At 43.8% G+C, this 25339-nt stretch overlaps 1 protein-coding gene across 1 annotated transcript; it reads right to left on the bottom strand.

The window, feature by feature from the left end:
* Positions 1-1688: 1688 nt before the first annotated feature.
* On the bottom strand, positions 1689-23891 carry SLC9A8 (solute carrier family 9 member A8). The gene is made up of 16 exons (XM_029960382.1): positions 23767-23891; positions 23267-23445; positions 21319-21399; positions 17085-17143; positions 15010-15093; positions 14370-14471; positions 13502-13536; positions 12797-12940; positions 11404-11542; positions 10133-10238; positions 9345-9461; positions 8189-8271; positions 6350-6461; positions 5694-5914; positions 4442-4588; positions 1689-3197 (listed from the first exon to the last, which is right to left on the bottom strand). The coding sequence occupies exons 1-16, from the start codon at positions 23889-23891 to the stop codon at positions 3066-3068; spliced, it is 1866 nt and encodes a 621-aa protein (XP_029816242.1). The 3' UTR covers positions 1689-3065.
* Between the last annotated feature and the right edge of the window lie 1448 nt (positions 23892-25339).

Genomic DNA, 25339 nt, shown 5'->3' with positions numbered 1-25339 from the left:
AGGGGTTGGGTGTCCCCCTGATGAGGGACATGGAGTGGGGTAGGCAGGGGCACCCCCTCCCTGCCTGGCACCTCCTCCCTGCTGCTGTCAGTCTGGCCAGTCTGATGTGGCTTTAGCAGCCCCCAAAATCAAGCTGGGTGGCTCTGCAAAGGGCATCTGGGCTATGAGGAAACTGAGGCACAGAGCAGGCCTGAGAGCTGGCAGGGGCCACACAGCAGAGTGGGTTTGCTGTCCTCTGGAGCAGTGGAGTGAGACCTATTGGTTTGGAGAATGGGATGGGCTGGATGAGGTGGAATAACTTCTGTGAGCTGGTAGAAGCTGAGCTCTGGGTTCCCCTGCCCCTTCCAGGCATAGCTCCTGGGCTGGCAGGAGCAGCCAGAGCTCACAGTCCAGCGGCACCCCAGGGCTCTGCAGTCACCAGTGTCTGTGTTCAGCTTTGGGGGGTTCCATAGTTAAGAGCATTAAAAAAATGAAGTTTACTCTTGCACTGATTTGCAGATGAAACAAAGTTAGATGGGGCAGTTACTGCTTGTACAAAGAGGATTAGAGTTTTATATTGGTCTGATAAAATAGGAAATTATCCAAAGTAACTGCCAAGCAAGTCAATAGAGACAGACAGTTTTTCTTTTCTAAGCATATTAAGTGAAGAAGTCCAACCTGTGAAACGACTGAGGGAAAAGCCAATGTATTGATAACTGAATATGAGAATGGGTCACTTAGGTAAAAACCTCTTTTTGTTCTAGAATAAGGAAGTCAGACAGCTGTCTTCTCTCAGAATACACACTTAATTCCAAGTTTTGACAAGTGCAGTATTTTCTTAAATTTTGGAATAGCTGCTTTTAAATTAAGCCATCCAAAATGTCTTCACCCGAATTGGTTCAGAGCGATTCCCCCCCGCTCCAGCTGCGCCAGGTAATTGCTCCGATTCCCGATGGAATCCCTTCCCGGGGTGTCCCGAGGGGCCGCCGGCGGCCGCCAGGGGGCAGCAGCGCCCAGCGCACCTGTCGGCAGGTGCGGGGCCGGTCCCGCGGAACCGCCGCGATCCCACCGGGAAAAACACAGCGAGCGGCGGGAGTGGGGATTTCAGCGCGGCCCAGGCACAGCGCTAACCCCGCTCTCACAGCAGCTCCACCCATGTACCCCTGCGGGTGACAGGAGATGCTCCCAGGGGCCTTCCTGCCTACTCCTGGGCTTAGGGGCTCAAGCTGAGAAACCCGGCAGGGCTGGTGGGTGACTGAAGGGTAATTCAGGCCACTGGAGTCTAGAAGGGTGCAAAAAAGCACGATTTTCACACAGATTCTCCCAAGAATAAAGCAAGCCCTGAGTGCTTCCAGGCACAGCGCTAACCCCGCTCTCACAGCAGCTCCACCCATGTACCCCTGCGGGTGACAGGAGATGCTCCCAGGGGCCTTCCTGCCTACTCCTGGGCTTAGGGGCTCAAGCTGAGAAACCCGGCAGGGCTGGTGGGTGACTACAGGGTAATTCAGGCCACTGGAGTCTAGAAGGGTGCAAAAAAGCACGATTTTCACACAGATTCTCCCAAGAATAAAGCAAGCCCTGAGTGCTTTCATGCCCTGCTCAGACCCACCTGTGCATGTTCCAGCTCTGGGATGAGTAGTGGGGCCCTTTGAACCGGCAGGGAAAGAAAGGGCAGCAGGAAAAACTGCTCAGACAACACAGGCTCAGGCTTCTAAACACATTTCTTAACTTTTATTCTCCCAGCAGGTAAGCAGTGGTTAAAAAACCTCAGTAGCAAAACCAGATTGAAAGTGAGTCTCACACTTTCAGAAACAAACATGTGCATTTGCATGTCAGATTTGGGTGCTGAACTACAATTCACATCCCCACAGTGGATATGCAAACGACCAAGGAGGAATTTGGCAGTGAGAGCAAACTGCTGCATGTGTCACCATGGCAAATGTGCAACAAACATGTGTGTTCAAGTGTTGGCAATGCTGAGCAAACACTGGGCCGTGGAGAACCAATGCAATGATACCACAGATTCTGAAACGGTGTAGGCAGGAGAGAAAAATCTCCTTAACAAATGGGACAGCACAATGGAAGCTGTTTGGCACTTCCTGGCTGAGGCTGCTTCAGCCACGTGCAATATTAACCTTTCTGTACTTGGATTAGATTTTGTAGACTCTTCTCCCTCATGTATGTGCTGCTTTTGCTTCCACAAAAGATTAAAAATTCCACTGGTGAATTCTGGGGTGTTAGGAACACTTAATGAATTAGGAAATATAAAAGCTGCTCTTTTTTAAGATTTGAAGCCAAAGTGCCAGCAAGGAGCAACTGCCAATTACAGAAACCCAACTGCAACTGGCTTTAGCCAAGGAAAAGAAACAACAATTTCAAACACAGTTCTGCACTGTGTCACAGTACCCACACTCCCCCAAACCATGCTATAATCAGTACTGTGGATTAGATCCCTCAGTATAAAAACAAGAAATCCCACAAAATAGAAATCAAGAATTTCTTAAGTGACAAAATTATGTTTTCAGAGGTGCTTCCTTGTATGTGCAACATCTGCTTTTGTCAAGGTATGCATCTTCTCTGGGTTTATAATGTGCAAATCCCATAAATTATAGATTTATTCCAGTCAGATTCCCTTACTAGTGCTGAAACAAATTCACAGTATAAACTGTCAAGACTCTCCATGCTGTGAAGGAATATATATATTTAAAAGGTAAAGTGCAATTTCTTCTGTTTTGCAGAGCCACTCAATGGCTTGGAGTGCAGCGTGTGGTCGCAGCAGGTTTTGGAATGGGAAGAAGCCCTTCCATTAACCAATGTCATCATTTCATGGCAGATGGTTCAGCTTCTCAACAGGCTGCAGGAATTTGCTATGCAGTGAAGTCTGAACGAAGGCTTCTTCGTTCAGGCCATCCAGTGTCCGACACGTGTGGGTTTCCCTCCCTGACCAGTAACAGCAGAGCTGTGGTTTTTACCTAAACATGTAGCACAAGACGTGCCTGAAATCTGAAAATTCATCCTTCGCTTTCCAGCTTTCGTGCAGTCGGACTCTGGGTACTGGACCCTCTCTGTAAGGCTCTGACACACCCTCACCGCACTCCTGCCCCGCTCTGCTGCAGCAGCTCTTGCTCGTCGTCCTCCGACCCCGAGGGGCCCTGTCGTACCTCCTCATACCACTTGTTTGTCAGGGTTTTCATCTGGATGCGCCCATCGTGCAAGTCCTGAGGCAAAGGCAAACCAGAGCACTTTGTTATTTGGCTACACCACCACTTGTGTGTTAGAGCAAAACAGAAAGACGAGTTGGACATATTCCTCAGGAAATAATCTGCTCCTGGTCTCTACACATGCAAAGCCATTCTGCTTCCTACCAGAAAATATTTATCAAGTGCTCAGTCAGTAATTATTGCCACAGATGATAGTTTTGATGAGGGGTATTTTTACCTGTGTTTTTAGACAGTCCTGCTCTTTGTGTTTCAACAATCCTAATGCTGTCTGGAGGACCTGGCTTTGACTCTCCTCCTTGTGTTCCCAGGCACACTGGGAAGCTTGTGGCCTACTGTGTTGATTCACATGCTTATTTTTCCAGCCTTTGGTTGCCATCTGGATGGCAGCCTGTGCTTTTGGCTACCAACTACAAATCAGACGCTTACTCTGGTTTCTTGATTCCTTTTTGGTTTTGCGAAAAATGCCTTTAGTTTTTGTGGGAAAGTGCTGAAAGGGTACTTTTGAAAAGAAGGGTACAAAACAAGAGGAAAAATAGTACTTTTGAGAAGGCTAGGAAGATGAAATGTGCACACTTTATGTAAAATTATCAACTTCACAGCCAAAACACTTAATTCTATGGCAAACTGGAAAATGGGTGAATTATGTGGCTAAGGAGTCTAAGGTTTCTGAGGCACGGGAGTGAAAATGACACAGCATTTACACCTCTGAGAGCCACTCAGCGTTAGGTTACACTTTCAGTCAGGTGTCATCTTGCACTTACAGCCTCACAGCTCTGGTATCCCAGTGGAGCAGTCTGAAAAGTGAAGGTTGCAATGCTGGTGCATATTTCCAAGACAGAAACTGCACAGTCCCAGAAGTCACAGGACCACTGACAGTAAGAGGCAGGAACTGTGTGTGACAGCACTTTAAAAACTCTGCCTGAGTGGCAGCAGGTTTTTCTAGCAGCAGCAGTAACCAGTAACTCCTGATACCCTTCCTGGTTCTCCACTTGATTAAAGGCGAGCTCAACAAATCCATACACTGAGTTTAACTGGGGTAACCCTGAGATGCTCATTTAATCCAACCTGTGCTTTTACAGTGCAGCTGTTCATTACAGCTGCTCTATCTATGCATGAGCAATACACAGATGTCTCACTGTCCCTAATGCACAAACTGTGTGGCTGCATGACGAGCCCTGAGTGATACTGAGGGAAATAACCAACTCTAGTCTCTTTTCTTCAAGAAAATGAGAATGACTTACTTCTTGTGTGAGTCTTCTGGTGAAGAAAGGATTCAAATACTCAACATCAAGCCGCATAAACCCTTTGAGGTTCTGGCGTTTTATGTACTGGGCTTCATATTCCTCCTCTGTGAGCTCTGATAAATGTTCGGATTCTATGGTGTTTCCCTGGAAAAAACACAAATATTGGAATAACCTGAGAAAAGTGCCAGTCATCCCTCCAGCCTGCTTCAGTCCTTGCCCAATGCTCTCCCTTCTCACAACCAGTTCCCACTCTGGAACAATACAGAAATTATCACCCCAGCCTCCCTGGGCTTAGGGCTGTCTGAGTCTGTTCAGCTGCCGATTCCCAGAGCCCCTTGGCTTCCCTTTCCACGCTGAAAGGGAAAAAGGCCTCAAATGTTCCATGTTTTGTATTGTCACTATTGCTGAGAACAGGTTTCCAGTGTGCAGGTTTTCTCTTGTGAGCTGGACAATGATTTTATCCAGCAAGCACCACTGATGTCATTGTCCCACTGCAAACAAGCTGTGTCAAACACGGCCTGTCCCTGTGCTTTTCCCACGCACATCCCTGCATGGACAGTGCAAGGTAATTCTGGAGACTGCAAGCAACCTCATGCCACAAGAAAAAACGAGTTCTGAAGATCCTACAGAACAATACTCTGCATATATTGTTCAATGGTTTGGGGAAAAACAGGCAAAAACATGCTCTGGGATACATTATTTTCTCCAACCTTTTGCACAAGACGTTCCAGAAACTGGCTGTTGGTTTTGTCAGTTCTGTTACTTTGCCAGAAACTGCTTTAAAATAAAGTCTAGTCAGAGGGGGGCTGCTGTTACCACCTTCTCATGGCCTTTGCTTTGACTTTTTCAGAATAATTTCCATCTGCCTTTCATGATTAACTTCTGTCTCACACTGTACTAACTACTTTCTCGCTGTATATGACTCAATCCTCTATCATCTGCTTTATGCTTTTGCAGGGATTACTTTAATTTGTATGGATCAATTTATAACTGGATTCAGTTAAGAGACTATTTCTCCTCCCTTTGTCCAAACAGTTATTTTGTGTAAACATTAACCAAACTCTGTCTTTGGGATATTTTAAAATTATATTGCTTGGCTTTGTTCTACCACCTTGGCTTTTCCCATCGCTTTTATTCTACTTTCTTGTAAAAAATTACGTACTAGCCCTGAAAAATGTTTAAACTGGGGAAAAAAAAACCCCAAACAACAAAACCCAGTGATCCTCTCGGTAAAAGAGGAGGAACAAACCATCTTCTCTGTCTTGCTCAGATTAACGTCCTTCTTGTTCCTCTTGCGTGGTTTGGAGTCCTCAATGTCCACGAGCCTGATGAGGGGCATGGTGCCCCCTCCCAGCAGCAGGATGGTGAACAGCACGATGATGATGGTCGTGGTCCCGATGAGCTGCCGCTTCTCTATGGGCTCCAGGCCCAGGTGGAGGCTCAGGGCGTAGGGAATGGCACCACGTAAACCTTATTGGAGAGAGCAGCACATCAGTGGAGAGTGAATCAACAGCAAAACTCCTCCTGAGCACCCTGAGAACTCAACAGGAATTCCCCAACTTCAAACGTTTTGTTTACAACCCTAGGGCGTGTGTTTATTGATCACTTGGTTCCCACCCTATGACGAGTCCAAGAACTTCAGGCACTGCTGTTCAAACTGTGAAGCTGTTAGGCCTAGAAAGATAAGCAGCCTCTCTGTAGAAAAGCTTTAGTGGGCTCACCACTGCATAGTCCTCCAGCACAAAGGGGAAAGAGGACATTTCTGTCCCATTTGGGTTTGAGAACAGTGCAAATGTTCAGTTGAATTCTCAACTAATGGAAACCCAGTTCCTCTTAGAGTGGCCCAGACAATGGAAAAGATAAAACATCTTTTTCTGGTTCTCTATATTTTGAGCTTTAACTTACCACTAAACCACATGATAAACATCATTTTGGGGGTGATTTTATGATCACGGAAAAAGTTGAGTAGGTAGGAAAGTGGAAAAATATTCACTGCTCTACCAAACAGAACCAGCACCTGAAAAACAGGAATAAAAGCAAAAGACCATCGGATGTGTTAAATGCGTGAGGATCCAGCTGCAGCTGCTTTTAAAGGAGAAAGTGAATATACTCTTTTTGCTCACAGGCAGGTGAGCTGCTCAATGAACACAGAGAAACTTCTCAGCATAGGGCATTGTGGAATTTAACTCTTGAAAAATCTTGTCTGCTTAACTGAAACTAACCCAGACCTGTCACTAATGGAGACCAGGCAGCTTTACTTACAATAACTAAATGGAACCCAAGAGGCATTCCAGGGGCACTAAGAATTACTTTGAGTAAAAGTTCTCCTCAGTTCAGTCTGTTCAGCTCCTTTAATCATTCCCTTGGCACAGCAGCAAAGAGGAAATAAGATATTTCTATTCTCTCCCAGTGGACCAGTTCCTCAGAGAGAAAGGCCAGAAGCCAAACAAAAAGCACACATGCTGATTTCTCAACACTTCGCTGGGTATGGCTATAAAGCATAACACACATTGAAGTAACATTTTGAGAGGGGAAAAGAGAAAAAAAGGTACTATTGTTTTAATGGCAAACTATTAACACAGTGAAAACATTAACTCAGAAAAAGGCACAGCTTCCTCAATGCATTGCTTTTAAGCTCCACCACAAACAGACCTTGGTAAGGTAAATATCCCAGAATTAGTCAGCAGGATCCTTGAAGGGCTGTGCTGTTTTCCTTTATGAATCACCCCAAAATTACACAATTTGCATTATGCCTGAAGGGGTAATGCTACACAGGAGGAAGTGTCACACCTTAGACACGTATTAGATAGGGAAGTTGGGTGTAGTCCAGGGAGAACAGTTCCCTGGGCTGATATCCCTATCTGTAAGTTGTAGAGAACAATTCTTCCCTTGAACTATGCACTAAAAAGGGCCAGTGTATGTTGCTGTAAGCAACTGGAAATGGGTCCCCATTTAGTTCATTTGACTCTACTTTTCTTGCTGATAATAAACAATTATAATAGCAACAGATGTAGGGAATCCCCATGTGAAACATAATTCACTGTCACTCCATAAAGCTACAGTGAAATACAGATTCAAAGACAAAGAATTAAGAAAGGAGTCCAAGACTGAACACACACTAGAGAAGGTCTGAGTAAGGACTTCCTCTGAAGAACTCAGAGGGAAGAAGTGATGCATGGACTAAATTAGTTTATGTAAACAAACTGCAGTGATATACGAGAAAACTCAAAAGCTGCAATACTGGAGAGATGAAAGGAGCAGAATTTGATACTGGTTTGCACTGGAGTTGCTATGAACTGTCCATCACACAGATCACTCATGGGAACCTAAAGATAGGTAAAAACTCAGGACTGTTCTGATAAAATGACCATTTTAGATAGAATGGTTATGGATACTAATCTCAACATCCTGTGAGACTTGATTTAATAAATCTAATAGTGTCCAAACAAGCAAGGTTCTTTTCCTTGTTTTTACCAATCTTATACAGAAGGGCTTCAAAATAAGAGCTGAAGGGAATTCCTTGAAGACTGAAGTATTGTACATCAAAGTGCTGAGAACAAGAATAATAATTTCATGCTATTAGATAGAGTAAACTTTGCACAATATATAAAAATGCAGAAGTATTTTTATAAAAACCTATAAATCATAACAATTATTCTAAAATCTTTTAACTGTAATGCCCCTTCCCCAGTAAGAAATATTGCAAAATGCATCTAAAAGGTATGGAAGGAAGTAAATACCTACTATGCACCAGATGACAAAGGACATTTCAAACTTGTGAGGAAAACTAAAAATTGACAGGCCAAGAAATGCAAAAACACACGTTTCTGAAAAAGAGAAATCACACCTTAAATAAACAATTCTAGAAAACCTTTTTTACTCCTATTATAAATTGCTACATACAGTACATAAAATGGTATTTCCTGACTTTTGAATGCACAAAATAGGCCCAAATGCTGTGATGCAAAAGGCCAGACTCTTACTCTTGCTGGCAGAGGACAGCACTTAGTCCTGGGTGTAGGCTTTTTTCAGCTGTAAATTACCAAGGAGTGAGAATAAAGCCAGCAAAACCTCTTTCTAAAGACTGAGGAACTTTTAAATTGAGCAATATAAGACCTATATTTTATATATATATATACGATATTTATATAATTTATAAATTAAGCTGCTGACCAGGAGCTACAGAAGTTGCAGTTATTCATAAATAATTCCTTTACAGTGACTTGACTGAATGCAGGCTTTTTTAGCTTTTTTAATAGATTCAGACTAAACCCTGAAGAGCTGCTGCTGCTGCTCAGGTAAGGAGTGGTTAAGTTTGGTTTGCAGCAAAGCCATTCCCTGACCACATTGAAACTGCATCCTCTAGCAAACAATATGGAATTCATCCGTGGCATCCCCCCAAAACACAGGGATATGTTTGTAATACAGAAACATGTCATTCTTCAAAGGTTTGGCTTGTAGAAGGAACTGGAAAGGCTCTGGTACCACTACTTCCAAAAACTTCTCCATTTGTGAAGCTATTGTTTTTGCAAGTAGATTTTTATACACAAAACCATTAAAAAAATAGTACTCAACCCCCATTCCTACAACTAAAAATAGAGCAGAGGAGTACAGGAGTCAGAGATCTCTATTGGGTCATCAATCTTGTGGCAAATCTTAGCAGGAGCCTGCAGGATGGGAGAGAGAGATTTACTGCACATTTTATCCAGTGTGGCAGGAAAGGTGACTTTCGAGTGCCTTCCAGCCTCCACTATCAGGAATTCTCTTGAAGACAAGCCCCATGGACATACAAATGCCTAGAAGCAAATTCACACCTCTGCTGCTCCCAAGAGAATCACCATTTCACGTGAATAAGATTTTACACTATTTATACTAGATATTAATAGTAAGCAGCACCTACCACACATGAAAGCAACAGTTCTCAGGGTCTGCTGCATTAAAATCTGAGTGACTGGGGACAGGTTATGGTGTGTGTAGTGAGACATCACGATGCCAGAGAAGAGGATGGCCATGATACCTGTAGGCAAGAATATGGCAATAAACAGAAGAAATCAAAACTAAAATCACAACCCAAGAGAAAAAAAAACAAACCAAGCAGAATCCCTAGCTATTAGAATTACACTGTGGCATCCTTTCCCCCTTTCCTTTGGGAAATCAGACAGGAAGACCATTGCCTTAAAACTCCCACTTAAATCAGCAAAGGTCAGAGACATTGGTCATCCAGGTCTTTGTACTTGCTCCTACAGAATGCTGGGAGAAGTTCACCTCTTCAGCAAAACCTCTACCAAGTATTCAGAGAGACACACAACACTCTGGTCTCAGCTGATTTCCCCAATGACACTGAGGACAGGCAGAAAACCACCACAGGGCAGCAGGCTGGGCATGATCTGTTTGCTGAGGTGGCTGAGATCTGCAGTGTGCAGCTGAAACTTTAATTCTGTGTTGGGCAAAGGTAGCTGGGGACAATACCAGTATTTACAGTGGCTAACTAATGCTGATGAAAGCTGCAATTACCTCTTTTAGCTTCTGTAATATGAAGCAGAGAATAGTGTTTTTTTAAAGCCAGTCAAAAGTAAGAACAAATTAAATGACAAAACACCCCAAACCCCCCCCCCAGGGGCCCTCTGAAACACAAATAATTCCTACTCCCTATCAAAGAAATTTGCACAGACTCATTTTGCTAGTCACCTGAGAGTGAGATCCCTTCTGCAAGTCCATAAGGAAGGTAAGCAAAGATAATCATCATCCCAAACTCCAGGGAGGGTGTCTTCCTTAAATCAATGTGCTTTAGCACGTACACAGGGAAATGTTATGGAAAAATGTAAATTAAAACAAACAAAAAAATCAAAGAAATATTTGCATCTGTGTCATTCCATCACAAAACAATGATTATATACTTCTCTACTGAACAGCCAATAAAATCTACACATTGGCCTTCAACTCCAGTATGGAAGGATAAGTAATTCCTTATGAGGAAAGTTTGATATAGAAGCTACTGCTGGTAGAAGTCTGTCAGAATGGACAGAGATAGAGACAAGAAAGATCTGCTACTGATGTGCCTCTACAATATTGATAATAACTAGTAAATCAAATACTTTGAGGCACAAATTACAGTAAAAGGGCAAATAAGCTGCTTTTCTTGAACATCTGTCTCCCTCTTTTGTGGCGATATACGGAATAATTTAAAAGTTTGTTGAATCAGGCTGCTGAACCAAGAGGGAAATTTCTACATTTAATCAAACATTCAGCTCTTGCTGCTTACAAAGTGCTTGCCAGTGTGTCCCAGCTGACATGAACAACTGTTGTACAAGCCCAGCTCACCTGCAGTGAAGTCAGTGTTAACATTAAAGCCCTGAGAAGTAACAAAGGTGTCTGGACTACAGCAAACAGCCTTCCTGACCTCAGCAGAGAAGCTTCTGGGTTGTTTAGCAACCAATTCATGGAAGTGGAAGAGGCAAAATATAACCCAGTGTAAATCCAAACAGAACAGTGTCTGCATTCAGCTGCCTGCACATGATCCATAGGGACAAATGAGCAGGGCTGACTCAAAGGCCCTTGGGAAAAGGAGCTTTTTTTCTTTTCTTTTTAATTAACTGTTTTTTGCATGTAAAAAAAGGAGCCATATGCTTGTAAAAATGGCTTGGTATTGAAATGGAATTAATATATTTTGAATTTACAAAACAATTACCATATCTTATAACACTCCAATGCACAAAAGCTATTATACAGCATTTCAGACCTTAATTATGTTCATAAAAATTTGATGTGACTTTTTAATACACATTCATGCACACTAACATAAAAATAAAATGAGCATGACAAATTCCTCAGCCAACAAAATAATGCCTCATAAGAAATATCCCCTAAGAAATGCTGCAGAAGATGGGAAAGAAATATACTATTAGAATGTTGAAGTTCACGAATTTATACATATGTATCACCAAATGAAAAAAGGATATTAATGCAGAAATAAGACCAGTAAGTGTGCCAAGCGCTGCAGAGCCAAAGAACATTTTAAGAAAGTATCCCAGTGCCTGTAGGAAGGTTTGCCATCCACTTACATCTGACATATTTTCCCTTGTCAAACCTTCTGCTGTGCTAGATACAATTAAAAGAGAAATAAAAAGAAATGGTTATACATTCCAAGCCTGGATCCAAAAATATCAAACATCTTTTGAGCACAACAACAAAAAAGACTCCCATTTCTTTGTTGCTACCACTCTTAAAAGGCTTTTACTGTGATATATATAACAAGAGGAATGTCAAAAGATGTTAAATCAAACCTTAGTGTAATCCCCAAAGGGAAACCTAATTCTGCTAAAAATCCAGCAATGCTCCTCTGAAGAATCCCAGAATGGCGTAAATAGGCTATGGTGATGCCCAGTATTTCAAAACAATGTTCCAAGTTTGAAAAGGGAAAGAAATCACATTTTACAGAGGTAAAAACTCATGTGGTCCTCCAAGAAGAACCAATGAACAGGAAGAACTCTCATCAAATATTTAGGTGTGGATGAGAGACAAGAAGGTCACCGAAGGAAAACAAAGCAGCCCTCAGGAGGAAAGGGGAGAAACCTCTTTGAATTTCAGGGATGTATTTCATGGAAATTCTGTGCAAAGAAGATATGAATTCCAACCAGTGATCCTTTTGGCTGCTGTTAGCCTTCAGGGTCTTCCATAAAAGCACCACAACTGTAGTCAAAGCAGTTAGTTCATTGGAAAATGACTCTGACTTCACTACCTGCCTGGTATATCTGCTCCTTCTATACAATCACAGTCAAATCTGTTGATTTCAGCAATAACATGAAGATTTATCCATCCATTTTTTACTCTTTCAGCCCCAAAGAATTATCGTGGGCAAAAGATAAGGATATTGGCTGTCCTTCTTTCCTGTGACAGCCCCAACATAAATATGAAAGCATTGCATGGATGTGGATGTATTCCCCCCCAGCTGCAGTGGGACTCTGGGCATAGGCCAGTGACAGAGATGCAGCAGCATATTTGGCAAGGGGAACATTTCTGTGCAAGCCTGAAAGGTGACGTGTTGGTTTGCTGTTGTCAGGAAAGCAGACAGACAGAGAGCTGATAAATGAATGGAATTAGATAGCAATCAATTATCTGGGATCAATGAGATAAGGCACTGGGGCAGTGGTAATAAGGCATCCATTTACTGTCTTCTGCCTATGCAGTTCATGCTTTTAACACAGAAGGACCACACAAAATTCCGTTTCACACCAGAAATACGTGATTTGTTCTAAATGGAGGTGGCAGAATTACTGTATGTTTGAATAACTAATCAACAGAAAACAAAGTGGTTGCTCGTTCCATACACATGTGTAGTTCCATAGCACTCACTTGGTCAGGACAATCGAGACTGCATCATTGAGAATGCTTTCTCCAAAAACCAACATGTTAAGCACAGGATCCACATTGAGGGCATTGAAAATGGCAATAGTAGCCACAGGGTCAACTGCAGATATTAAAGAGCCGAATGCAAAACTGGGAGAACACAAAACAAAAGAGAAAAACTAGATGAAAGAAAAATACATACCTAGTAAGTTGTGTGAACAACATGTAACAAAGACCTTTTGTGTTACAGTTTCTACACAGTGGTAAGTAATGCTCTCTTTCAGTTCCTGAGAACTTGATCCTTTGCCAAGTTCTTGGAAAAAAATCTATGTTGATACTGAAAACTCATTCTGTCTTTTAAGAGAAGATTTAGACGAGGAAGTTATGCCTTTATATTTATTAATAATACCAACTAATCAAAGTTTACAAATCTTAACTTTAAAGTTTGGTTAAAATACCCAGTATCTGTCTAGAAAAATCACTGAGAATAGAATAGAATAGAACACAATACAATACAATACAATAGGGAAATAAGGGTGTAATAAATAGGGTACAGAAGTCTTTGATCTATTTATTGGTTTCATATACAATATTGAACCTCAGCAATCTAAACACCAATCAGAAGCTGGCCAACTGCAGTGCATTTCCCATTTATAGTTATCTGGAAGAAAGCTTCATTTCATATACTACACCATTTCCCCAAGAGCTTACCTGTCTGTCATGTTGAGTTTATAAATTACATCAGCCTGAAAGAATAGGTAAAACATAAAAATCACAATCAACTGTGGTTTTCTGCTGTTTTTAAAAATGAAACTATTTATCAAATCCCAAGTTCATTATCAAGAAAAAAAAATCACAGTAGTGATGTTACTCAGTTTAACACTGCCCTCCAACAGTGATTTACTGCTGCAATTCTGGTCAACCAAGATCAGGGAAGACCAGATGGAACTGGACCAGATTCAGGTGAGTAGAGTAACTAAGGCCTTCAAAGTAATAGAAATCTGAGGGGCAAAGAGGAAAGTATGGAATGCTTTGCCTACCAGAATGAAGTCTGAGAGAAAAGATAAATATCTGTGTCTATACGTAATCAGTGGGAAACACCAAACCACACAATCAAAAAAAAATATAGAGAAGAACAAGTAAGTTTAATACTGGAAAGCAGAAGATGGCTCTAGAGAATACAGGTTTTGGAACAGCCTTGTGATAGGAAGGCTGTGTAAGTTAAAAAAAGTAATTGCTTTCCACATGGAGCATGCTGTGTCCCAGAATCACAGAGAGGTTCAGGTTGGAAGGGACCACTGGAGGTCACCTGGCCCACCCTTCTTGCTCTGCAGGGTCCCCTGGAACACATTACTTGGAATTGTGTCCAGACAGCTCTTGAGTACTTCCAGGGAAGAAGACTCCACAGCCTCCCCAGCAATATCCATGGAAAGGGTTGTAAAACACTGCCTTTGTGAGAGCAGAGAATTGGACTTTGTGACTCAGGAATTCACTTTCACTATGTTTGTCTGCTCTTGAAAAATAGACTTTCAAATAACAAGCCAGATATACTGAAGTGCTTCAAAGCAGTAAGTCTTACCCGGCCCAGGAAATAGATTCCTCCACCTACAATGAAAGCTGATATTGCAGTGCCAAATACAGAGAACAGAATGATGGAACCAATGTTCTGAAAAAAATTACCCTGGAACATAATAACAAGTAAATTAGTGAAAATTGCCAGAGGGAAATCTCATGTTTGGGTTTGCATCTAAATTAGATTCTGATTCACAACTGGGTTTCCAGTAATAGCCCCCTTGGCCAGGACTAGTGTTGTGAGACACATCCATGGAAACACAGGTTCCCAGGCAAGGGGTGAGAACCCTTGGGAACCTTTTCTTCTCCTTTATCTGTGGAATGACGTCACCTTCCCCATTTCTGATCCTACTCCTTCCCAGTCTGGCTCCTTCACAGCAGCCCTTGTACAGCTCTGATGAGGTAAGAAACCTCTCCAGCCAAGGAAAAGCACAAACCCAACACCTTGCCAGCAGTCAGTTATCAGTAACAACCAATGTTCTCTGCACTCGGGGTTGAAGAGGCTTAAATTTTGCACTCTCAATTCCCTAATGGTTAATATAATGGAATTTAATGCAATTATCCTAAACTTCATGAAGATAACTAAAAGCAGAACGTGTTCTAAACAAAACCTCAGCATGCAAAATGAGTTTCTGGCAGGGGCTGACCTTGTGCAGTGAATATCCAGATTCAAATATAATAGGTGGAAGCAAAAGCAGAAAAAACATATTTGGACGAAACATTTCTTCTTCCTGAAAAACAAAAATGAATCATAATGTCAATGATATCATCATCATTATTGAAATAATACCAAATCTTCCAAAAGGTAAATTATTAAAAAATATGTTGGAAAATGAAAATGGCATTAATCTTTCTCCCTCCCTATCACAAAGTAAAAGACTGAAGAGCAGTAAGCTATTCCAGGGCTGCTACTTCTATTGTTCTTTTTCAACCTAGTGACAGAAATCTAGGATTTACTTATTTTAAATTACTGCATCCAAATAAACCACAGAGAAAACGGGTTATTTATGGCAAACGAAAAGTCTTTCTGTTTCCACAAAAAGTATTCCCATTTTATCTCACAGTCTCGAAATCTGTACGGACTGCCAAGGAACAGTGACCTCTTGGACACTGTTTGAACAGAACAGGTTAACTGGGACCAAGGAAAGCTCATCACACCATCACCTCAGTGCACCTGCAGGAGACCAGGCTCACACCACTGGGAGGAGCCTGAGGCTGGACTCTTCTCAGCAAACACAGTTTCTGTCTGAAATTCAATGGTGCTATTCTTGATGGTTCCTTTTTGCCATCACAGTGATATAAACGGCATCCAGGATGAGGCAAGATGCTATTTTTTGGTGCCCTCACTCTTTGTCACCTATTTCATCCCTTGGCTAATGCTGCTCATGGAGCTGTACCCCCAGCCTGGCACACTGGTTTTTCTGCAGGCAGACTAAGCAAAGAAAGCAAGTTATTCCCAGCTGAGTGGGCCTCTCTCTTTACCCACCTGTTGTCTCCCTCCTGGCCTCCCAGCAGAGCTTGTCACCTTTGCAAGCACCGATTAACTTGTTTAAATCCAGGTTAAACAGCTGATGGACTGTCCTGTTCAAACCCCAGCTTTCAAAACAGAGGTCCTCATCTCTTTAAAGTCTTGTTCCTGCCTGTACCACAGATAATCATCTTAAAGGATTTTGGGGGCTTAGAAAACAAAACTCATCCTTTAGACTGAGATGCTCTAGTCCAGGATTCTGCACGCACAGCTCCGTGCATGGATGGCTGACACTGCCTGGTTCTGTCAGCACAGTAACTGCACTGGAACAAACTCTCACCCCTCTGAGCAACTGTACCTGAAACTAGAGCTGGACAAGGAGGCAAGAACAATGGAAAGGAAGGACTGCATTTGTGGTGCATGGAAGCAGAGACCAGGAAAGTACAACACGAGGACTGTGATTATCAGCCGTGGTAGCCAAGAACCACCAGCAAACACAAAGGTCTTAGTGATGAACTTGAGGAAACACTGAGTAAGGCATGATCATTAGAAATTACATTGCAAAGTTCCTAGGGCAGGGATATGATCCAAGCTTTGCCTTGTACAAGGACATAGCCAGCAGTTAAATATTCTATTTTTAACCATGTCCGATAAACAAAAAGTATCTAGTAAATTTACAACCATTTAATAAAGTTCATAATTATTATTGACTAGAACATTTCACATCTGAAATTATGGCAGCCTCTGTTAAAACCTAAACTTGATTACAGTGAAAGTAACTTAAATAAGCAAATAATAATGTGATATCTGTGACCTTTTACCTTGGCTGATAATGTGAGCAAACCAGACACAGCTCCCCAGTGCTTCCCAAGATGTGCCCAACACTTCCCAGATAATCACCATGTAATTCATCAGCTGGGATCAGTATTTACCATGTTAACAGAATGAGTGCTCAAATCAGAGCCACATTTGGAGCTTTCTTCTTTTTTCCTACATACATGATCTCAGTCAGATTATTTTATTTAACAAATAAGAAAGTATTTTAAAATGCTGATTTTGTGGCTGTTTAACTGACAGTTCATTGCTTTGATAGTATGGATAAAATGTAGGAGGCAAAATCCTTGTTTCACTGTAGACTTCACCTCTTGGAGACGCTTCTGCCAAGACACTCTAAAAAATCCTACTATTACAAGTAGTCTTTTTTAAACGTTTAGGGATTGTTCTACAATTAAAAATTAATTGTTTCAATTATACCTTCCAGTTGGCCAGCTTTTGAGCCTCTATGATTTTTATAAAAGCTCCCATAAGGATACCTAGGAGAGAATGAGAAAACATTCTGAAATAGCCACAAAACACGTCACTGTTTATCAGCTCTCTAAGTTTTAAAAGTGCAAACAAGGCAAACCATAAAGCAGCAAGTCTTTTAAATCACAAAAACACAAGGTTGTTTTGGTTTCCATATCCAAATACCCAGTTTTCAATACATTACATAATTCCAGATTTTTCCTGACACAACAGATTGTCTCCTGGGATATCCCAACCCAAACACTCATACTGAGAGTGTGATGCTTAGTGATGCAGAAAGACAACAGGCTTAACTACTCAAAACCACTTCTCATCTAAGCTGCACTCAAATACAATTCCACCCTTCTTGCTGAAGAGTCAGGAAGTTATGAGTTAGACATCTGTGCTTCATGTCACTTCAATGCTATTTGCAGTGTTAAAGCAGCTTAAATGACATCAGTCCTCTCCAAAGAAGTGAATTTTGTTTCAATGAAATCACAGCACTTTCTGGTAACAAATTCCGATCAGGGTGGAGACACTGTCAGAACTATTTCCCAAATGAATTACACATCTTTTAAGTCATGTAGAAATACTAATTTGACTATAAAAGAATTTTATCAAGGCTGCTGCAAACTCAATGGTTAAAGGTTATCATGCTCTTTCCTCCTATAAATCTTCAAACGTGTAAGATGTGAGACAAAGGTTTCTTCTGGAAGTCAAGAAAATAACTCACAAACTGTTGTTAAAATGTTTTCAAGTAGTTACGAGGAATTTGTCTTTAGTCAGATTCCAGATCTGTGTTTCTGCATAGCTGTGTTTTATTATTTACAGAATGGAGACTTCACAGTCAAACACTGTGATGTAGAAGAGAAATACACAAAATGAAAGGTAAAAAGTGGCTGAGAAGCTCTAAGTACACTTTCCTGTACCTCAGGAGCCTTTATTCTCTCATGCTGCAGCTAACAAAGGAGTCTTACAAATAGAATCACATGGATTACTCCTGATGGATGTGTCACACACACAAAGCCATGAGGCCTAAGCCTTCTTTCATACAAAAAATCTGTGAAGGCATCAGTCCCTGAGGATAGAAATAATTGTTCCATGAAATTGTTTATATGGAAAGGAAGCGCAAAACATTAAGGAAGGAACATCAAAGGTCTGTTGTTCCTTGAAGGACAGAACGCAGACACAGCCACTCACATGCCACACAAACATGGGTCTCAGTACTAAGTTAGGCCTCCCACCCTGGGATGGCAGCTGGGCCAGAAGCCAAGGCCTAGAACATTCCTAATTTTTGCAGAGCAACAACACTATCTTCAGCTGGTACAGTCAGTACTTGTATCACTTAACAAAAAGTCTGTGTGGGGAAAAACCAAATGACAAGACCCAGAGCCCATACACCTGAAGGCATGGATGTCAGGAAGTGTGTTACTTCCTGAACTGATGCTCACTGTGGTGGGATTCAGTATTGAGAGCCCTCACACAGAACTAGGTTTAGACAGGATTTAAAAGAGAATCCCTTAACTCACTTCTTCTGAAGTGGAAGGGCTCCAGCATGACTCTGGGTAACTGGAGCCCTGAGTAGGCCACCCAAGGCCTGTGGGCTACAGGCTGAACACCCCTATCCTGAGCCCGAGGCTTAAGCTAAAGGTTGGCTCAGTCTCTTTTTTCAAGGAAGAGTTAATCACAAGATGACTCTAACAGCATCACAGACAAAAAAGGTCCTTGCATGATATCAAAAATGAAATAACAACAATATCAATGGAGGGCAATAGCAGAGTTAAGGGGACAGGACGGGCCTGAATACAACTTACACTTTTACATAGCAGAAGTGACCTCTACCTGCATATTACACCCAGCAGTACTAAGATTATGTCAAGCAAAGTCATGAGAGACTTGCACAAAATAATGCATCAACAAGAAGGTTTAACGGCAGCAGAATCAAAGTTTGATGCTGACTTAAAACCTGTCCCATACATCTTTACTCTTCCTTTATTACTAGGTGAACAAACACAGTTTTTGATCAGCTGGTTCTATTAAATCAGGCAGATCAGTTTTGTCAAGGAGCTAATTGGAAAGTTAAGTCTGTAAGAGTTAATCTAAGCCCCGGGTATAACACCCTGCTGACTTCCAGGAACTGCATGTGCTGGTATCATCTCGCCTGGCTGGGGGGACAGACTGCAGCTCTGCTGTGGCTCACCCCAAAACCCACACGGGCAAGTTCCTGCACGGCCTCTAGGTGAGAACACAGCAGGTGCAGCTGCTGACCCAGCCTGAGCAGCAGCAACAAACCCAGGAAGAAACCTCCCTGTTTCATAAACAAGCTTTGGTTGGGACTGACAGGAGCGCAGGACACACCAACACTTAAATCCAACAGCTAAAATCCTTCTCCTGCTTCTGAGATGCCAAGAAGAAGAAAAAGAAAGAGGAGAACGTCTGTGCCTCTGCTGCTCTGCATAGCTCAGCAGGAGCAGGGACACAGACTGGCCCAGTACCTCCACTCTGCACTGCCCAGGACCTGGCTTGTGGCAGGATATACAGAATGATAGCCAAGAGAATCCAAAACTATGCCAGCAAGAGCAATCAATACACTGCTGAATTTTATATTGGGGATTATGCTTAAATTTAGAATAGCTATTTAATAGCCGTGGTAACTAACCTGATTTGAAGCCAAATTGACACCTTTCACCTGGGTTTTTGTATACAAAGAGGACGGATACTGAAGGGATAGCAATGTCCTTTTGGAACCTTTTAGGACACTGGGAGATACATTCACCAGACACCTCACCCATCCACGGCAATAAAATAAGGAGGGAGAGAGAGAGAGAAGTGTGTCAATAGTGAATCAGGTGCTGGGCGGTTTCTGTGGGGAGGACAACATGAATCAGGGTGAGTTGCAGCAGCTCTGATCCATGTCATGGACAGAAGCATAAAAGCATGAAAGTCTGAGGGATGCTGCTGCTATAAAAACACCCAGGAAATCCACACCAGCACCAGGACAGGTTTCTTACAGGTCTGTTTGTTTTTCAGCTGCACAGAAACACTGGAACTCATATAGGGCCTTGCAAGTGAATGTCATTTGAATCTTCAAAAGCTTCTACTATGTAACATGATGTGGTCTGCACCACATACAGTCATCTACAAATGCAGGGAGTTATGCTGCCAGAAAATATGCTTCTCTTTCTGCTGAGTAACACCTCCAAGATTTTCTCAATCTAGCACACAAGATGCAAGAAGATCCCTTTTTCCCAGAAAGCATAAGTTACTGACAAGCACCAGAAAGCTCATTTCCTTCCACTGAGAACTTGTGTAAAAACACACTCAGGAAAATATGAGAGAAGACACCAGCCAAGCCCAGGAGAAAGTTAAAAATCTACCTGCTCAACTGGTTCTATGCTCCTCTGAGCTACACTGGGATTATAACTAAGCATCTTTGTCTTCTTGTGGTATTTTTAGAACAGCTGTCAGTGAAAGTGTCACTAGTAATAGAAGCAAAAATATCACAGAATCTTGCAGACAAGTCAGAGACAGCTGAAAAACTGCTGCTGGGAATACTTAGAACAGGCTCTTCAAACATTAGACAGCATGTAGAGAAAATGGTAAATGTATATGGCCTGATTTGCTCCTCATTCACAAAATCAGGAGCATAGCATACAAACACATGAAATTACCCTAACATACAACTACAGGCTTAGGAATACTCCAAATTTAATTCAAACAAAATTAGAACCTGTTATAGCTCAAGTCATAGGAAGAGCTCTTGCCATGGTACTGCTGGGATAGTTAAGGATCTGGCAGTCCAGGCAAGTTTTCAGGATAGTTGCAGTCCCCAGCTACATTAAAATCACACACAGAAACATAATTCTAACACTAACACAAACACATGTACCACTTCAAAGGGAAGGCTGGAGCCTCGTGGCCAGAGAATGCTGCACATCTCCTACAGTAAGGATGCAAAATCAGAGGAAGATGCCAGGTAGTGACATCCCTGTGGGTGTCATTTTCCTGGGCCAGTCTCTGCCTGTATGCTCATTTATTTCTTCAAAGAATTCAACTCTATGAATTCATTGTTTTCTTCACTGCATGCAGTTTGCTGCATCTTTCTAGTGATGGTTAACACACAACAGAGCATTATCTCCACCACAGGCTACTGACAGTCCCTGGATTAACACAAGTCCAGTATAAAAATGTCATGGTTACTCACCTAAAGACACAACAGCCACGCTCTCTGGTAAAAAATGAAGTCGGTATTCTATCAGTAAATGCACCAATATGATGCAAATAGCTATGAAGGGGAAAAAAAGTAGATTTAGATGTGTTAGAGGAGAATAAAATATACTTTTAAGTAGTATTTCTAAAATACACACAGCAAAACTTCTCCCAATGATTTAGTAGACTTTGCTGTGGCAATAAACCAAAAAGCACCACAGTCTCAGCAGTAGCTCCCACCACCATAAATATTAAGGCACCCTGGGATGTTCCTGAGCTGTTGGTCTCCATTCCTTGTGTTTGACTGCTCTGCTTGTGTCTGGCAGCACATCACATGCTCCAGGCACCTGTCAGGGCTACAGTGACAGGCACAAGTGCTGTGCCAGGCTGAGGGACACCTGAGTGTCCCTCAAGGGAAAGTAAAAGCACCACAGCAGCAGGGAAGCCATGGATCACAGGAACGTGGCACAGCAGGGATGTGACTCTAACAGTGGTATCTGAACACACAAACAAGCCATAGAAACACAGGGTTGGAGATCAACTCAGGAGCTTCAGGCACTTTACATCTGGGGCTTGGCTTTGACACAGCACAGAACCAACCTGCTTCTGGGGCTGTTCCACTTCAGAACATTCGTAAAGGCCACTTTCCAGAGTGGGGCCCCACACATTCATGTTCACCTTCCAACCCTCTTAAATGAGAGATTATGAACGGGAATAATGATGAACAATAAGCTTTCATACTGGCTTTACTTTGTTCAGGGAACCCCCCCTGTCCCCAGGGTGATGCTTTTAAGATCCATTACGTTATCAGACTGGCATACAGACTGGAACATTGCCAAAAAAAAAATCACAGCTTGTTTGGTAATTCCCAGGAATGCAATTTTACCATGAATGGTCCTTTTAAAATCCATGAGACACACATACTCAGAAATACTGCATTTTGCTTTGGTCTTTCTTTTGTTCAAATCCAGTATGTCAGTGAGCTCTGGGAACAGAGGAACCCTCTCTGAAGACACACAGGTACCTCAGAAGTAAGCAGAAACCTTCTACTTTTTGCTGCCCTTAATAATAGTTAGAAGACAATTTTTTTTTTAACCTTAAATGACCTGCAGAAGTTGGCACACTGCTGCCAACTCTATACCTTTTATTTCCTATATTTGCTACTGGAAAAATCACCAGTCAGAAGATGGTGCTGGGGCTGTCTGCCCCAGCAAAGTCTCTCAGTGCTCTGGAGGAATCAAGCACAAGCACAGAAAGGAAAACAGACAAACCTTTCACCCTCCTGAGAGTTCTGTTATCAGTACAGTTCTGGCTCCAGCACTGCTCTAAGCAGAAGGTGAGACAACTATATTCTCTTGAAGAAAGACAACAGCCCAGAATTACAGAAAAGTCTGGTGAGCACATGCCACCCAAAATGCCACTCTATCTGCACAAGTGTCAGTGATGACACTCTGCACATTGTCATCACATCCCTGCACAAGTGTGAGAAATTGAGAAGACCCCCAAAAACAGATACTGAAATGGAGTACTTGTGCTTGTAAATCTGAGTGTCATCCACTGGCTCTGGGGGCTTCAGGAGGGCAGGAGTTGTTACACTGACACCTACCAGTGCACCTACCAGAGTTCTCAAACTCTGCCCAACACCACGGGCCATCCTGACAATGTCTGTTCCACACATGAACAGTGCCAGGTGCTTGGTAAAGAAGGTAAAGACAATTAAAACATGTTGTTTGCACTTTGAGACCATGGTGAGAATATCTGCAATGGTCCCCAGCCTTCCACAGGGTTGGGAGGGTCAGGCAGTTACACACCAAACTTCCCAAATCCCTGTGCAGTATCCCACAGCACAGAGAGAACCAAACTACTATGCCTGTGAGTTGGCCTCTGTCCTCAGGCACAGAACACATTAACAGAGACTAACAGACTCTCAGTTCATCATTCACCTATAACAAGAAGACTAAAAAAAATCGTCATGCCACTAGACTGCTCCTCTTGCTGTGCTTGGACTCCAGTCTGGACTGGCAGGATGGGCTTGGGAGGTGTGGGTGCCACCAGCTTGGTCGTAGCAGCCAGCAGAGTGTGGAGGGTGGCATTGATGGCCTCATGGGTGACATTTGCAGACCTGTCAGGATAATAGAAGATGTGATCATAGTGGATGGGAGCAGCGCGACAGAGACTCAGCCTACTGAGGACATGCACAGACCAACCAGCCACCAGATCACACCTAATCTGTGCTGCTGACCAATTCGCTAAGAGTTATTAAAAGCAGTCTACGGCCACAAATACTGCAAGGTCAGGTTAACGGAGCTGATTACCGCTGGGTTGCCTCGCGCACTGCAGACACCAAACCCTCGGCACCGCACCCGGGAGCGATGAAAGCTGACACAGGGCACGAACAGCCCGCCGTCAGACCAATCCCACCGCGGGGCCCGCGGGCCCGCACCCACCGGCTCCTCCCGCCGCCCTGGAGCTCTCGGCGCGCGCGGGGCCACCGAGCCCACTCACCGCCCCCCGCAAGCTGCTGCTGAGGAAAGTCTCCCCGCCGGCCCGTCCCGGCCGTGCCTCCATCCCCGCGCTCGCCCTCAGCTCCCGCACTCACTCGCCATCTGCCGGCCCTACTCCCGCCGCACCCGCGCGCCGCCACTTTTTCACGGCGCGCCCGCAGCGGCGCTCTGCGACCACCCTCCGGCCAAACTCTATGGTGGGCGCCGGGGATGCCGCGGGACGCGAGCGGGGGAGAGGACGGTCACCGCTTGACAGCGACGCGGCCCGTCACGCCCCGGAGACGTCCCAGGGTCCCGCCGCTGCGCCGCGATCGGGGCGGGGGGCGCCCCCTGCCGGCAGGGCGGAGACTGCAGCGCTCACCTCCGTCAGGCGTCGCCCATTGCTGGCCAGTGCCCTCCTTATCCCTCAGTGCTGCCAGAGCTGGCGTGCTGCCACTGCTGCCAGTGCTCCTTATCCCTCAGTGCTGCCTGGGCTGCCACTGCTGCCACTGCTGCCAGTGCTCCTTATTCCTCAGAGCTGCCAGGGCTGCCATTGCTCCTTGTCCCTCAGGGCCGCCATTGCTGCCAGTGCTCCTTATCCCTCAGAGCTGCCACTGCTGCCCCAGCTGCCGTTGTTCCTTGTCCCTCAGGGCTGCCATTGCTGCCCTTGCTGCCCCTGCTGCCAGTGCTCCTCATCTCTCAGGGCTGCCATTGCTCCTTGTCCCTCAGCCACTGCTGCCATTGCTCCTTGTCCCTCAGCCATCGCCACCAGTCACCATGTCCCCCAGAACTGCCACCCCCCAGTGCACCTTGTCCCTCATTCACCATGGCCCTGCACCTTGTCCTTCTGCTGCTGTTGTCTGCTGGCTCCTGCTTTCAGCCACCACCACCCAGCAGCATCTTTTGTCCCTCAGTGCCACCTCCCAAGCTCACCACTCACCCCAGTGTGTTTAAGGACAGGCTGAGGTCGTGGTGGCACGGGCTCGTTTCGGAGGGTGCTCTGGAAACAGGTGTAATGTCTGCAAAGGTGTGCTGAAGCATCACACCAACACACTCCGTGGTGCCTAAAAGCAGGAAATGGGTCCTGATTTTTTAAATTAGACCCGTTAGATCTGTCCCCTCACCCTCTCCTGGGTAAGGGCACAGCTGGTCCACGCGCAGCTCTCACCACTCAGCCCCACTGGGAGCCTGGTCTTACAGCAGGGAGAAAGTGTCAAATGAGCCCCCGTACCATTGAGCTGAATCAGAAAGCATCAAAACTTTCATAAAAATGCTTTTGAATGAAAATATCAGGGAGTAATTAATTAGCGATTTTGATCAGTGAATTAAAATAAAGCTTAGACTGGCTTTATCTGGTCTAAGTTCAAACGCCCTCCTGGCACAGGCTGCTGTGGTGCTTTGGGTCTCTAAGCTCTCCCATGCACCAGTTTTTACCTGGGAAATGAGGCTAATTAGCACCTTCCAGTTTAGGAAGCCAGTCATGGGCATACATACACCCAGTCTGTGCCAGTTTGAGGAGCTGGGATGACAGGG

The sequence above is a fragment of the Manacus vitellinus genome, unplaced genomic scaffold, assembly GCF_001715985.3.
Source record: "Manacus vitellinus isolate BGI_N305 unplaced genomic scaffold, ASM171598v3 scaffold_26_pilon, whole genome shotgun sequence".
NCBI lineage: Eukaryota > Metazoa > Chordata > Aves > Passeriformes > Pipridae > Manacus > Manacus vitellinus.
The sequence above is the reverse complement of the archived record's forward strand: the minus strand, read 5'-3'. Positions and strand labels throughout refer to the sequence as shown.